At 37.7% G+C, this 15,711-nt stretch overlaps 1 protein-coding gene and 1 pseudogene across 1 annotated transcript in view; both read left to right on the top strand.

Moving 5' to 3' along the window:
* The first annotated feature begins 222 nt into the window (after positions 1–222).
* Positions 223–15,711, top strand: part of LOC114042441 (zinc finger protein 331-like) — a 33,752-nt gene continuing 18,263 nt past the window's right edge. Inside the window, exons 1-5 of the mRNA XM_027861132.1 lie at positions 223–306; positions 9,501–9,588; positions 10,575–10,701; positions 11,447–11,542; positions 14,892–15,679. Coding sequence (XP_027716933.1) covers positions 9,586–9,588; positions 10,575–10,701; positions 11,447–11,542; positions 14,892–15,679 — 1,014 coding nt within the window. The 5' untranslated portion in view covers positions 223–306; positions 9,501–9,585. The remainder of the gene's footprint in view (positions 307–9,500; positions 9,589–10,574; positions 10,702–11,446; positions 11,543–14,891; positions 15,680–15,711) is intronic.
* LOC114042443 lies at positions 9,746–10,165 on the top strand (annotated as a pseudogene).

Raw genomic sequence — 15,711 nt, 5'->3', positions numbered from 1 at the left:
ACATCTCCCTGTCTGTGCCCGGACTCCCTTGTTGCCTTATCTCCTCCTCTTCCGTAGAAAGCCTCCTGGGTACCACTTCTTCCAGGAAGCCTTCTCTGCTGGTGGATCAGTGCTGTCTGTCTGTTGTCTTACTTTCTCCCACAGACCCTCCTCCCTGCTCTGCCCACACCTGCAGCTGCCCTGTGGTTCTCATAGTTGTCATTTCCCCCCAGAGCCTTTGCCCTCGAGGCCTCTGCTCTGTCCAGGAGGCGCTTTCACGGTGCAAAAGGGATGGTTCCTGTGCTCCTGACAGCCAGGCCTGCAAGGGTGAGTGGGAATTGCTTCTTTCCTGAAATACCTTGTCAGTTTGAAGACCGTGGGGTACGTTTCTTTCTCAGAGAACCCTAGAAACTGTGGGGATCAGAGCATCATACGTTCAGAGCTAAAAGTTAACACAGAAGTCATCTCTTTGTCCTCCCCTTGCAAAGGAATTACCTTACATTTACTTTGATTTTTTTGGAAACATTTTCACATTTTGAATTCCACATTCTTTCCCTTCCTCCTGCCTGCCCCTCCACCACCCATTGAGAATGCAAGCAATGGGATACAGGTTTTGCATGTGAAGTTAGGCAAAACATTTCCGTATTAGCCAGGTTACAAAGAAAAAAGAAGGTAAGAAAAATAAAAGCAAGTGAAAAAAGATGCTTTAGTCTACAGCAGAGTTCTTCAGTTCTTTTAATTGTTCATCATGAATCCTTCGTAGTTTTCATGGATCATTGTGTGGATCAGAGTAGACAGGTCTTTCACAGCTAATTATTGTTAGAGTATTGCTGTTTCTTTATAGGGTGTTCTTTTGATTCTGCTCAGTTTACCTCAGTTCCTGCAAGTTTTTCTAGGTTTTTCTGACAACCCTTGTCCTGCCATCTTAGGATCTAAAACGTGTGAAGTGGTGTCTCCGTTGTAATTTGGATTGTTCTGTATTATTGATTTTGAACATTTTTTCATTGGACTATTGATAGCTTTCATTTCTTCTTTCTTTGACTATTTTTCAGTTGGGGAATGGCTTTTATAAATTTGGTTCAATTCCCCATATATTTTGACAAATGAGACCTTTATTAGAGAATTTTGCTATAAAAACGGTTAACATTTTGCTGCTTGCCTTTTTATTTTTCTGCTTTGGTTTTGTCTATGTAAAGACTTAAATTTCATGTCATCAAAATTATGCATATTACCTCCTGTGGTCATCTGTGTCTTGTTTGATCATAAATTCCTCCCTTATCCAAAGATATGTCAGGTAAATTCTTCCTCTCTTGTACATGATGCCATCCTTCACATTTCAATCGTGTACCCATATTGACCCTGTCTTGATATTTGTTTTGAGATGTTGGTCTAGGCCTAGTTGCTGCCAGCAGTTTTCCCAGCAGTTTTTATCAAATCGTGAGTTCTTGCCCCCAGTGAGTGGATCCTTGAGTTTTTGAAAAAACAGATTATTATGATCATTTACCTCTGTGATTTGTGTACCTAATCTGTTCATTCCACTGATCAACCACTGTATTTCTTTGTCTGCCCCAGATTTTTTTGATGATTACTGCTTTTTGAAATCTGGGTTTGTTGAAATCTGGGATTGTTAGGCTGCCTTCCTGCATTTTTAACAAATTGATTCCCTTGATAGTGTTGACCTTTTCTTCTTCCTGATAAATTTTATTATTTTTCTTAGGTATATCAAAAAAATTCACTTGTAGTATGATTGCTGTGGCACTGAATAAGTAAATTAATTTTGGTAGAATTGCCCACTAACCCATGAGCAGTTAATATTTCTCCTGTTGTTTCGATGTGTTCTCATTTGTGTGAAAAGTGTTTTGTAATTATGTTCATCTAATTGCTGGGTGTGTCTAGTCAGAGAGACTGCCAAGTATGTTATGCTTTCTGCAGTTATTTTACATGGAATTTCTCATTCTATCTCTCAATGTTGGGTTTTGTTGGTAACATAGGGAAATAGTGATGATTTATATCCTGCCACTTTGCTAAAGTTCTTCACTCTTTCATCTTGCTTTTTAGTTGGTTCTTTAGAGTTCCAGTTCCTTTAAATGTACCATTGTATCATCTGCAGTGTGATAGTTTGGTCTCCTTATTGCCTTATTCCTTCAATTTCTTTTTCTTGTTTTATTACTATAGCTAACATTTCTAGTAAAAGATCGAATAAAAGTCTTGATCCTGGTCATCCTTACTTCACACTTGATCTAGTTTATCTCCATTACAGATAATACTTGCTCTTGTTTTTGATAGAAATTACTTATCATATTAAGAAAAGCTTCATTTGTTCCTGTGCTTTCTTATTTTTTTTTTAAGTAGGAATGGATGTTGTATTTTCTCAAAAGCTTTTTCTGCATCTATTTATGTGATTTTTGTTGTTTTTGTTACTAACATGGTCATTGATGCTTATAGTTTTCCTAATATTGAATCTGTCTGCATTTCTGGTATAAATATAGCCTGATTTTAGTGCATGATTTTTTTGGTACATTATATGTCATTGCTAACTTTTCTAAAATAATATTCATGTGCTTAACTTCTTTCTTATTTATTTTATGATTAAATTTATCTAGTTCTGAGAGGGAAAAGTTGAGGTACCCTGCTAGTATAGTTTTACTATCTCCTCCTGTAACTCATTTAATTTTTCCTTTCAGCATTTGAATGCTATGCCTTTTGGTGCATATATGTTTAATATTGGTAGTACTTCATGGTCTGTAGTCCCTTTTAGCAATTTGTAGTTTCCTTGATTATCTCTTTTATTTAGATTGATTTTTGCTTTTCCTTTGTCTGAGATCATGGTTGCTACCTCTGCCTTTTTTACTTCAGCTAAAGCATAACAAATTCTGCTCGAGCCCTTAATTTTAACTCATCTTTTTTTCCAGATGTTTTTCTAGTAAGCAATGTACTGTTGGATTCTAGTTTCTAAACCATGATGCATTCTACTTCTGTTTTATAAGTGATTTGTTTCCATTCACATTCACAGTTATGATTACTAATTGTGTGTTTTCCTCTCTCCTGTTTTCTTGGGTTTATACTTCTCTCTCTCTTTTCTTACCCTGTCACTGTTCAAAAGTTTGTTTGGGTTTTTGCTTCTGACCACTGCCTTCCTTCATCAGCTGTACCTCCTATCACCCCCTGGCCTTTTGCAGGGGTCTTTTTTGCTTCTGACTACTCCTCTCTTAATCAGCCCTTCCTCTTATCACCCCACTATTTTTCTTAATCCCCTTCCCATCCTTCTCTAACATTGAGTAAAAGAGATACAGTTGAGTTTGTATCTAAATATATATTCCTTTTTTTTTGTAAATTTTGTATTCATTTTAAAGTTACATTGAAAATGAGAAAAAGGAAAAAGGAAAACCATTGCCATTTACACAGCAGAACATAAGAGAGGATTCAAAAGATTGAACAATAAATTTCCATTTCAAGAAAACCTATGTAATACATACTGCACATTGTTTTCCAAGCTAGCCCACTTTTCTTTGCCTCCTTTTTCTTTTGTTCTCTGCTGTGGACTTTTTACTTCATTTTTTTTTACCTTCTCTCCCCCTCTCAAAAGTAGGCTACAATTAAATAGTTATGTATATGTATCTACATACACACATATACATACATAAACTTGTACTTATATACACATATACCCTCATACACATATATGTAAACCGTACTATGAATATTTCCACGTGTGATCTCTTTCTCTGAAGGTGGATAACATCTTCCTTCATGGATCCAAGTCTTTCCATATTTTTCAAAATCAGCCAGCTCATTGTTTCCTACACCACAGCAATATTCCAACACAATCACATCCTATCTGAGAGATTGTCTATTAAAAATTTTTCCCAATTTTCTGCATTCCTTCTCTTCTTGGCTATATTGCTTGTATTGATACAAGAAAATTTTAATTTAAAATAATTGAAATTTTCCCTTTTACACTTCAGCAATGATCTCATCTTGTAATATAGTTTAAAGTCTGATACTACTGAAACTCTTACATCTTTTACCCCTGGTTTCTTTGAAATTCCTGACCTTTTGTTCTTCCAAATGATCTTTGCCATTATTTTTTTCTAACTCAGTAAGATAATTTTTTAGTAATTTAATTGGGATGGCATTGAATAAATAGATTAGTTGAGTAAAATTGTAATTTAAAAATTATATTGACTTTACCTACTCAGGAACAATAAATATTACTATAGTCCCTATGTCTTTTTTGGCAGGTATACTCCCAGCTATTTTATACTGATCTAGGTATTTTAAATGATCTAAAACAATATTGAGTGGTATTGGTGACACATAGTATATAATTTCCTTATTTTTCTCTATTGATTGTCTATTTTCGCTTTAACTTTGTCTGAGATCATGATTATTACCCATCCTTTTGTTTTTTACATGATAAATTCTACTCCTGCCCTTTATTTTATCTTTGTGTGTATCTCTCATTTTTATGGTGTTTTCCTGAAAGCAACATATTGTTGAATTCAGATTTTTAATCTGCTGTCCATTTCTGTCTTATGGGTAAAGTCATCCCATTCGCATTCTAAGCTACAATGAATTGTTCTGTATCTTCCTCTTTTCTGTTTTTCATCACTATCCTTCTTACTCTATTTACCTTATCCCTCCTCACTCCTTTACTTTACTTCTACATGCTACCTTGCCCTCCTATTCCTTAAACTACCTACCTCTCTAAGAGTCCTTCCCTTATCCTTTCCCTCTGCCCTATCCCCTTGCCCTCTTATTTCTTTCTGAACTTAGAAAACTTTTATACATACATACACATATACATACGTATATACATACACATACATACATATATACATACATATACATATGTATAAAAGTTATATATATGTATACATGTATATATATGTTCCCTCTTTTACCCATTACCAATGAAAGTAAAGTCCCACCCTCCCCCCTACTTCTTCTATATCAGTTCTTTTTTTTTTTTTTTGGTGAGGTAATTGAGTTTAAGTGACTTGCCCAGAGTCACACAGCTGGGAAATATTATGTGTCTGAGGCTGGATCTGAACTCAGGTCCTCCTGACTCCAGGGTTGGTTACTCCATCCGCTGCGACACCTACCTACCCCCATTTCTTCCTTTTGTGCCTCATTTATGAGTAAGTACTCCTTTTTATCTGTCCATAGTTTTTTTTTAGAAACACCCCATCAGACACACCTCAGCCCAAGCCTTTCCTTCAGACTACCCAAATAATAAGTCATGAGTACTGATAACATTTTTACGTATAAGAAGTAAACAATTTGTCCTTTTTGAGTCCCTTATAATTAGCCTTTAATCTTTACCTTATATTTCTCCTGAATCTTATATGTTAAATTTTCCATGAAGTTCTGCTGTTTTTGCCACAAATACCTGGAAGTCTTTCAGTTCATTAAATGTCCATTTTTTTTTTTTATCCAGGATTTTACTAACTTTGCTTGGTAAGTTACCCTTGGTTGTCACCCCAGCTCTTTTGCTCTGTGAAATATAGTGTTCTAAGGCCTACTGTAATAGCTGCTAGGTCTTGTGCACCTCTTATTGTAGCTCCATGATATTTAAATTGTTGTTGCTTGCAACATTTTGTCCTTAAACTGGGAGCTTTGCAACTTGGCTATGATATTCCTGTAAGTTTTCATCCTGAGATATCTTTCAGATAGTGATTGGTGGATTTTTTCTATTTATGCTTTGCCTTCCTGTTCTAGAACTTTAGGGCAATTTTCCTTGATAATTTCTTGTAATATTGTATCAAGATGTTTTCTTTTTTATCATATCTTCCAGGTAGACCAAATATTCTTATATTATTTCTCCTTGATCTGTTCTCCAGATCCCTTGTTTTTCCGATGAGATATTTCACATTCTCTTCTATTTTTTCATTCTTTTGATTTTGTTTTATTATTTCTTGGTGTCTTAAAATGTCATTAGCTTCCCCTTGCTCAATTCTAGTTTTCAAGGAGCTATTTTCTTACTTAAGTTTTTCATTCTCTGTTTCAAGTTGATTAACTTTGTTTTTATAATTTTCTTGGATTGCTCTTGGTTTTTTTTTTCTCTAAATTTTCCTTGATCTCTCTAATTTGATTTTTAAAGTTCTTCTAAGAACTCTTTTTGTGCTTGGGACCATTTGACATTTCTCACTGAAAAAGGAGTAGCTTTTATACTCCATTATCTTCCTGTGAATATGAACCCTGATCTTTCCTGTTCCCATAGTAGCTATCTATGGTTGGGTTTTTTCTCCGTAGCTTACTCATTTTTATTTTGTTTTATTTTATTTTATTTTATTTTTAGCAGCTATTAGTATAATCAAGTTCTAGTCCCAAGGTGTAGGTAAGATGCCCCAAGTCTCAGGTCCTTCTTACTGGTATTTTCTGAGGTCTGTCTTGGGGCCCAACCTTAGGCTGTCCTCTCACTCCTAAGCCATGGCTAGGGGCCCTAGCTATGCTGTCCCACACATGTGCTTGCTCCCTGTGGTCCCTCTGGTGGCTGCAAACTACAACTGTCCTCTCTGCCCTGGAACTGAAACCAGGGACTCCGCTCTCCTGAGAGGGCCCACAGCCAGCAGGGTCTGTGCCCTGTCCCCAGGCATGGTGAGTACAGCTCCTCCCCGCAGCCTCTGGGATATGTCTGGTCAGCACAGCTGTGCTTGGCATCTCTTGACAGTGGAACACCTGTCAGCCTTCTCCTGCTCAGCCTTCAGACCCCCACACTGTCCATGAGGTGAAAGCTTCTGAGGCTGAAGCTTCCTCCCAATCCGGCTGCCCCCAGGGCTCGTTGTTTGTAGATTCAGAAGAGTTGGCCTAGAGATGTTTGTACTTCACTCAGGCTGAACTTCCACTTCTGGAGGTCAAGTAGTTCTTGGGAACTTCTTGGATTGTCTTAGGTGGACAACTGCTTTACCCTGATCTTTGTTTATTTTTGCTGCTCTACATTCCCTCTGAGGCTGTGCTTTTTCTTTTTTTTTTTTTTTGAAGAAATTTGGAGAGCCAAAAGTTTTCTGACCTACTCTGCCACCTGCCCAGAATCCTCTCTCATTTGTGTATATTCTTGCCTGTTTGAACCACGTGAGAGTGTGGTTCAAGCTTTGTCACTCTTCTCCCTTTTCCTTTACAATTTAAAAGGTCTTTTTTTGCCTTTTTTTCCTATTATTTCCCCCATCTTCCCACTTCCTCCTTCCTTCTCCTAGTACATCCCTCTTTCTCTCATCTTTTTTTGAGATCATCCCAAAATTTTCCACCCACACCTGTAGCCTGTGTTTATGTAGACTCCTTTTAACTGCAAAATGAAAGACAGTTTCTGCCCTGAGGAGTTCATAATCTTATGGGGGAATAAAACTTAGAAAAGGGAGCTGAGAAAATTCTCATGTTGGGAGAGGAAGGTGCTCGCTCTCATGGGGATATCATATCAGAGTTAGGAAAGTCAGAAGCAGCGCTGGCAGAGAGATGAAGCATGACTGGTCTGGACCCTTCACAAATGGAGGCCCAACGTTTTCTTCACTTCTCTTAAACTATCTCATGATTTCTGTGTTTTTAAAAAATTCTTTTAACATTTTTACTTCAAGTTTTGAGTTCTAAATTCTCTCCCTCTCCCTTCCCCCCTCCCTGAGGCAGTAAGCCATCAGATATAGGTTATATAGGTGAAATTATATAAAACGTATTAGTCATTTTGTACTGAGGACTCGAATTAAAAAATGAAAGAAAGTGAAAAATAACATGTTTCAATTTGTGTTCAATCAATATCAGTTCTTTCTCTGGTGGCAGATAGTATACTTCATCGTTAGTCCTTTGGTATTGTCTTGGATCATTGTATTGGTGAGAATAGCTCAGTCATTTCCAGTTCTTCATCCAATAATATTGCTGTTACTGTGTGTAACATTCTCCTGGTTCTGTTCACTGTACTATGCATCAGTTCATGTCAGTCTTTCCAGGTTTTTCTGCAATCATCCTGCTTGTCATTTGTACAGCACAGTAATATTCCATTATAATCATATACCACAGCTTGTTTAACCATTCCCCAATTGATAAGCATACCTTTGATTTCCAATTCTTAGTCACCTTTAAAAAACTACTACAAATATTTTTGTACATATAGATCCTTTTGCCTTTTGTATGATCTCTTTGGGATATAGACCTAGTAGTGGTATTGCTGGATCAAAGGGTATGCACAATTTTTGGGGCACTTCCAAATTCTTCTCAAGAATGGTTGGCACAGTTCACTACTCTACCAACAATGTGTTGGTGTCCCAGTTTTCCCATATTCCCTCCAGCTTTTATGATTTTCCTTTTCTGTCATGTTAGCCAGTCTGATAGGTGTGAGGTGGTACCTCAGAGTTGTTTTAATTTGCAATTCTCTAATCAGTAGTCATTTAGAGCATTTTTTCCTGTGACAACAGATAGCTTTGATTTCTTTGAAAACTACCTGTTCATATCCTTTGACTATTTATCAGTTGGGGAGTGCCTTGTATTCTTACAAATTTGACTCAATTCTCTATATATTTGAGAGATAAGACCTTTGTCAGATACTAGCTATAAAATATTTTCCTATTTTCTGCTTTTCTACTAATTTTATTTGCATTAGTTTTGTTTGAGCAAAAACTTTATAATTCTATATAATCAAAATTATCCATTTTACATTTTATAATATTCTCTTTCTCTTGTTTCCATGTCATTGTTTTTCCACTTAGAAATTTTACATTTTCTCCTTTTGGTTTTGTTGTGTTGTTTCTTGAAGTCTAATGGAGTCATTAGCTTCCACTTGCCAATTCTATTTCTGAAGGAATTATTTTCTTCTGTTAATTTTTTTATATCTTTTTCCATTTTGGGGTTTCTTTTACCAAGCTGTTGGCTCTTTTTTCATGATTCTTTTGCAAAACTAATTTCTTTTCCCAGTTTTTCTTCCACTTCTGTTTTTTAAAAAATACCCTTTGTGAGCTCTTTCTTTTGGGGCCTTTGAGCCATTTAAATTTTTCTTTGAGGCTTTAAGGCTTCACATGTTGCCGTTTAGAAACTGTTGTCCATTTCTAAATTTGTGCCTTGATCTTCCTTGTCATCATAACAACTCTCTATAGTCAAGTTCTTTTTCGTTGTTTGTTTTTTGATCATTTTTTCTATCTATTTTGTGACTTTGTGCTTTTATGTAAGAATTGGGCTCTATTCCTCCACTCTCTCAGGTTTCTTTTGCTGGGGCTCGGGGCCTTGCTGTTGCACTTAACTGGGCAACTTAACTGAGTCTCCCCTCCCACTCTAGTGAGACTGACCTTTCCTGCTATGCTGGTAACCTGCATTTCTGCTCTTATATCAGTTCTGAAGGCTTTTTTTTTATATATATATGTTGTTTTTAGGGTAATTCAGGAGGGCTTTAGAAAGGAGTTCCTTCTCCCCTGCTATCTTAGCACTGAAATTCCCTTATAGCTGTTTTTACATACAATTGTGAATATATATATATATATATATGTATGTATATATGTGTTTGTATAAATATACACATATAGTTTTGTTTTTTTAAAGAGAAGAAGGCGACTACTTTAGTGATGAGAGCTCATGCTGATTGGTCAAAGAATCAGAATGGCTAGTCTGCACGTGAAGACTTAGGTCCATATGGTAACTATGGTTCACTATTTCATTTTCATTGTTTATTTCAGCAAGCAGAAAAAGATTAGGCATACTACTGCTTGAGCTCAGAGGGTAAAAGTAGGAGCCATGGGTGCAGGTTTTAAAATTGATGTCATTGATTTCCGGGGATGCGGTGAGAGGGGTCATGCAGCTGACCTAGCATCTGGTCTTCCTGCCCCTCTGCCTGGGTGTCCTGCCCACCAGGGCAGGGGAGGGGAAGCGAAAGCTCCAGATTGGAGTAAAAAAACGGGTGGACCACTGCCCCTTCAAGTCCCACAAAGGCGACGAGCTCCACATCCATTACACAGGGAGGCTCGAAGATGGCACTGAGTTTGACAGCTGTCTGCACTGTGACCAGCCCTTTGTCTTCTCCTTGGGAACAGGCCAGGTCATCAAGGGCTGGGACCAGGGGCTCCTTGGGGTGTGTGAGGGGGAGAAGCGGAAGCTGGTGATCCCTTCAGAGCTGGGATATGGGGATTGAGGAGCTCCCCCAAAGATTCCAGGTAGAGCCACATTGGTGTTTGAGGTGGAGCTGGTGAAGATTGAGCGGGAACCTGAACTCTAGCAGAAGGGTTGGGGAGGGGAATGGGGAGGGAGGGAAGGAAGTCCTTTTCTCAGGGGACCAGACTTTGTTTAAAAAAAGTGAAATAAAAAGCCAAAGGGGGAAAAATATAAAATAAAATAAAATTGATGTCATTGGAACCACTAAAAAGAATAAGCATTAATTAAGCATCCTGTTATGTGCTAGGCACTGTATTGAATTCAAGGATACAAAGGAAGGCAAGAATAGCCCCTGCTCTCAAGGAGCTTACAGTCTAATAGGAGAGGAATTCTTAAGTGCCTGCTCTGTACCAGGCATTGTACTGTGTTTCACATAAATGAACGAAAAAATCCATACTGTCAAGTGCTTTTCATTCAAACTTCATACCAGTCAGAGCTGTACCTGGGTAACCCAAATATTTTTGTTGTTTCAGGAATCAGTGACATTCAACGATGTGGCTATGGAATTCACTCCGGAGGAGTGGCTACATTTGAACCCATCTCAGAAAAAGTTGTACAGGGATGTGATGTTGGAGAACTATAGGAACTTGGTCTCTTTGGGTAAGAACAGGTACCCCTTTGGAGTCTTGATATCCACTATAGGGACTTTCAAGATTTTAGCAGTTTTTCTTTGGCATACAAAAGGAAGCTATTCCTAATCCTTTTTTAACAAAGAGACAGAAAACCTGTGCTGCCTGGGAGAAAGGTTTCTGTTTAGTAGGAATAGAAACTGACTTCTTGATTTATTATCATCTTAAACACTCTGTACTGCTTCAGATCCAACATTTTCTGTTTAATCCCAGTAGAGGTATCATCATACACAAAATATTCCCATTGTCTAAGCAGGGAGTGTGTCAAATGAACTGTTTTCCTGAAGTCCTACACTGTAACCCATTCCCACACAATATAGACTATGCTGCAGTGGTCATTTGTACCATCCTTGAGGTCTTCCTAGCGTGCCCACTTTTTTTCTCCCCAAAAGAGCTTAAGGTAGTTTTGGATGCTTTTATTAAATTTTATGAATGTTTCATTTGGTGTCAGTTCTCCTTCCCTCCCCACTTAAAAAAAAATCCTACTTCTCCCCTCAACCAGCCTATTGAGTACTACCTGGTTAAAAAAAAAAAAAGAAAAAGAAAACAATTTCAGACAAAATCAGCTAACATTGTTGATGCCCTTGATGATATAAGATACATTCTGCACTCTTATTCCCCAACCTACTGAGAGTAGGGTGAGTATTTAAATTATTTGTTTTAAGATAGAATTCTTAAATTACCATCCCTAGCACTTTTTTCTTTTCAATGGACAGGATTTGCAGTTTCCAAACCAGATGTGATCTACCAGTTGGAAAGAAAGGAAGCATTTTGGATGCCAGAGACGGATATCCCAAGAAGAAGCTGTCCAGGTGACTTCATAAAAACCAAGCAAATGAATCATTGTAAAGTACAGCTCTGGTCATTTTAGGTCAAAGTTCTTACAAAATCTTTATCCATTGAGATATTTTGCATTTTATTTTAATTTTTCATTCTTTTGGTTTTGTTTGCTTGTTTCTTGATGTCTCAAAGTCATTAGCTTCCACTTGCCTAATTCTAATGCTTAAGGAGTTATTTTCTTCAGTGAGCTTTTGTACCTGTTTTTCCATTTGGTCATTTCTAATTTTTAAGGAGTTCTTTTATTCAGTGATTTTTTTGTGACTCTTTTTCTGTTTGATCAGTTTTGCTTTTCAAGACATTCTTTTCCTCAGTGGATTATTGTACTTCTATTACCATTTGGCCTGTTCTGCTTCTTTTTTTTGTTTTTTGGCTAGGCAGTGGGGTTAAATGACTTGCTCAGGGTCACATAGCTAGTAAATGTCAAGTGTCTGAGGCGGGATTTGAACTCAAGTCCTCCTAACTCCAGGGCTAATGCTCTATCCACTGCACCACCTAGCTGCCCCCTATTCTACTTCTTAAGGGTGTTATTTTCTTCACTATTTTTGGTGCCTCGTTTACCAAGCTGTTGACTCTTTTTTTCATGATTTTCTTGCATCACTCATTTCTCTTCTCAATTTTTCCTCTTCCTTTCTTACTTGACTTTTAAAATTCTTTTTGAGTTCTTCCATGGCCTGAGACTAATTTATGTTTTCCTCTGAGGCTTTGGATGTATGAGTTTTTACTTTGTTATCTTCTGAATGTGTCTTTGATCTTCCTTGTCACCATAGTAACTTTCTGTAGTCAGAATTTTCTTTTGTTTGCTCATTTTCCAGCCTCTTTCTTGACTTTTAACTCTGCTAAAGTGGGGCTCTGCTTGCAGGGTATAGGCCACACTGTCTCAAGCTTCAGGGGTTTTATACAGCTCTTTTCAGAGATACTTCTCGGGACTTGTAAGTTTTCAGTTCTTCCAAGGTGGTGTGATCTAAGGAGAGGTGTGTCTACTACTCTCCTGGCCTGTCCTGTGAGGAACAAGCACTCTTCTTCCTGGAACTGTGACCAGGGTTCCTGCTGCACTGTGGCCACTAGCTCTGGTGTGCTAGTGCTCCTCTTCGCCCTGGAACGTCCACCCAGGATTGTGACCCAGATCCAAGTATTGGCAAAGCAACAGAATCCTTCCTGCAGTGTCAGCAAAGAGACCCCTGTAATCTCCTTCTGACCAATTTTCTGACCCTCTTACCGGCTGTGGGCTTGAGAGCTCCAGAGGCAGCTGCTACTGCTGCTGATTCAGTGGCTCTCAAGGCCCGCTGCTGGTTTGCTGGGGCCTGCCTGTGCTGGACTGTGCTCCATTCTCACCCTGGTGCAACAGACCTTTTCTGCAAACCTTCTGAGTTGTCTTGGGATGGAAAATTGTTTCACCCCTTCCTTTTGTGGGCTCTGCTGCTCCAGAATTTGTTTTGAGGCATTAGTCATTATTTAAAGTTGTTCAGAGGGTTTTGGAGGAGAGCTTAGGGTAGGTCCTTCCTTTTCTGCACCATCTTGGCTCCACCCCCCAAGTTCTTATGAAGTGTTGCCCAGGGTGCTCTTATGAGAATTTCTTGGTCCTATCGAAAAGAGCTGAGATTTTTTAAAAAAGAAGATACTTTTTTATGCATCACTACTCACATATACCTCTACTCTCAAAGAAAGTTGTTTCCTCAATACAGGTATTCTCTTTTGTTCTTTGAATCTTATCTTACCTTATGCAGGCATTCTTCTGCCACTCTTCCAGCAATTCTTTCTCCCTTTTAAAATAAGCATATTACTTAAGATATTAATAATATAGCCTTTTTTCTTCTGAGTCTCTTTCTGATATTTTCTTCTGTGTTTTTATGATCACGTTGCTTTGCTGCTGTTACTTTTTAATGCATTTAGTCATAACCTAATTCCCCTTTCTTCATTCTGTCATTTTACATATCATCCTGTTTTTCTTTATGCTTTGAAATTATTTTTTATAAAGGCACAATGATACATTTATATGACATGAATTGTTGACCCACAACTCCATCTCTGAACCTGTTTTCGGTATTGTGCTGTTTCACGAACGGCTGCTGTGAATATTTTTGAGAGAGATCTGTGTTTGCTTTCAGTAAAATTTTAAGGATGTAAACTTAGTAGTGAGATCATTGGGTCAATGGATATGAACAATTTTGTAGCACTAAATTAAATTGCTATGTTACATTTCAGAGAAATAGCAACAGCAGTTGAATAAGTGCCTATTTCAGCATAACTGCCGAAATTTTTTAACATTTTAAGTATCTTTGCTAATCTGATCACTATTTCTCGATATATCCCAATTGTTTCATTTTGACTTCTTTGATTACCTGAGTTTGAACAATGTTTCAGGTAACTATTAATAATTTCTCTAATGAAAAATATCTTGATTGTTTTCATTTTTGGAATTGGATCTTACTCTTACAAACTTGAACCAATTCCTTACAAAGTAGGTATGTTGGATTTTTAGTAGAAATTAATGGCAACAATTTTCTGATATGATTCCCTTTTTCCTCATATTTCTTCTTTATTCTGCTTACTTCATGGCTCTTCTGTTTTTCCTCCTCACTCTAAATTGGTTGATCCTTATTCTTTCTGTTTAGTATTTTCCCTTCCTATTTTCACCTCAGATAGTAAGGATGTATTTGCAAGCTCTTAAAGGTCTATACTTCTTGTGGATAGCCTTTCATTTCTTTATTCTATTCAAATGTCATCTGTTTACAGTAGAGTAAGGGCTTATTCATTCCTCCAAGTAATTTTATGATAACCGAATTTGTTTATGTATGCTAAGTATGAGTTTTCACATAAAATGAACTGTGATCCTTATTGAAAGACCAGAGTGACTAGTCCTCTCAGATGGGAAGGCTAGAGAATATTCCTTTTCTTTTTTGTTTTTTCATTGGGCAATGGGGGTTAAGTGACTTGCCCAGGGTCACACAGCTAGTAAGTGTTTTGTGTCTGAAGTCAGATTTGAACTCGGGTCCTCCTGAATCCAGGGCTGGTACTCTATTTTCTATCCATTGTACCACCTAGCCGCCGCGCCCCCCCCCCCTTTTTTTTTTTCAGTGAAGCAGTTGAGGTTAAGTGATGTGCCCTAGTCACATAGCTACTAAGCTGTCTGAGTCCGGATTTCAACTCAGGTCCTCCTGACTCCAAGGCCAGTGCTCTATCCACTGTGCCACCTAGCTGCCCCTTTTTCTTTCTTTCCTTTTTTTTTTTCTTTTGAGAATGTTTCTAAAACCTTTGAGTGGATCCAAACCTTAGGAAAGGGAAAAAAGGCAGGGTTAATCAGCCCTTTGTTCTTCCTTTCAGAAAGCAAAGAATTTACTGGAGAAAAACCTTATGAATTTAATGAATGTGGTAAAGCTTTCAGACTGGGCACACAACTTACTCAGCATCAGAGAATTTATACTGGAGCAATTGCTTATAAATGTAAGGAATGTGGAAAGGGCTTCCATTACATTTCACAGTTTATTGAACATCAAAGAACTCATACTGGAGAAAAACCTCATGAATGTAGTGAATGTGGAAAGGCCTTCAGACAAAGGATACAGCTTACTCATCACCACAGAATTCATACTGGAGAGAAGCCTTATAAATGTGATGAATGCGGAAAGGCCTTTCGAGTGAAGAAACAATTTGTTCAACATAGGAGAATACATACTGGAGAGAAGCCTTATGAATGTAATCATTGTGGGGAGGCATTCAGACTGTGGGAACTGCTTACTCAGCATTTGAAAGTGCATAATGGAGAAAAACCATTTGTATGTAATGAATGTGGGAAAGGTTTCTTTTGGAATTCAGATTTCATACAACATCAGAGGATTCATACTGGAGAGAAACCTTATGAATGTAACAAATGTGGGAAGGCCTTCAGACTGAAGACACAGCTTACTCAGCATCAGAGAATTCATACTGGAGAGAAGCCTTATAAATGTGATGAATGTGGGAAGGCCTTCAGAGTAGGGGCACAATTTATTCAACATCAGAGACTACATACTGGAGAGAAGCCTTATGAATGTAATGAATGTGAGAAGACTTTCAGACTGAGAGAACAACTTATTCTACATAAGAAAATTCATCCTGGAGAAAAACCATTTGTATGTAATGAATGTGGGAAAGGCTTCTTTTG

This window comes from Vombatus ursinus, unplaced genomic scaffold (genome assembly GCF_900497805.2).
Source record: "Vombatus ursinus unplaced genomic scaffold, bare-nosed wombat genome assembly UNPS02014459.1, whole genome shotgun sequence".
Classification (NCBI taxonomy): domain Eukaryota; kingdom Metazoa; phylum Chordata; class Mammalia; order Diprotodontia; family Vombatidae; genus Vombatus; species Vombatus ursinus.
This window is presented reverse-complemented; position numbering and strand designations above follow the sequence as displayed.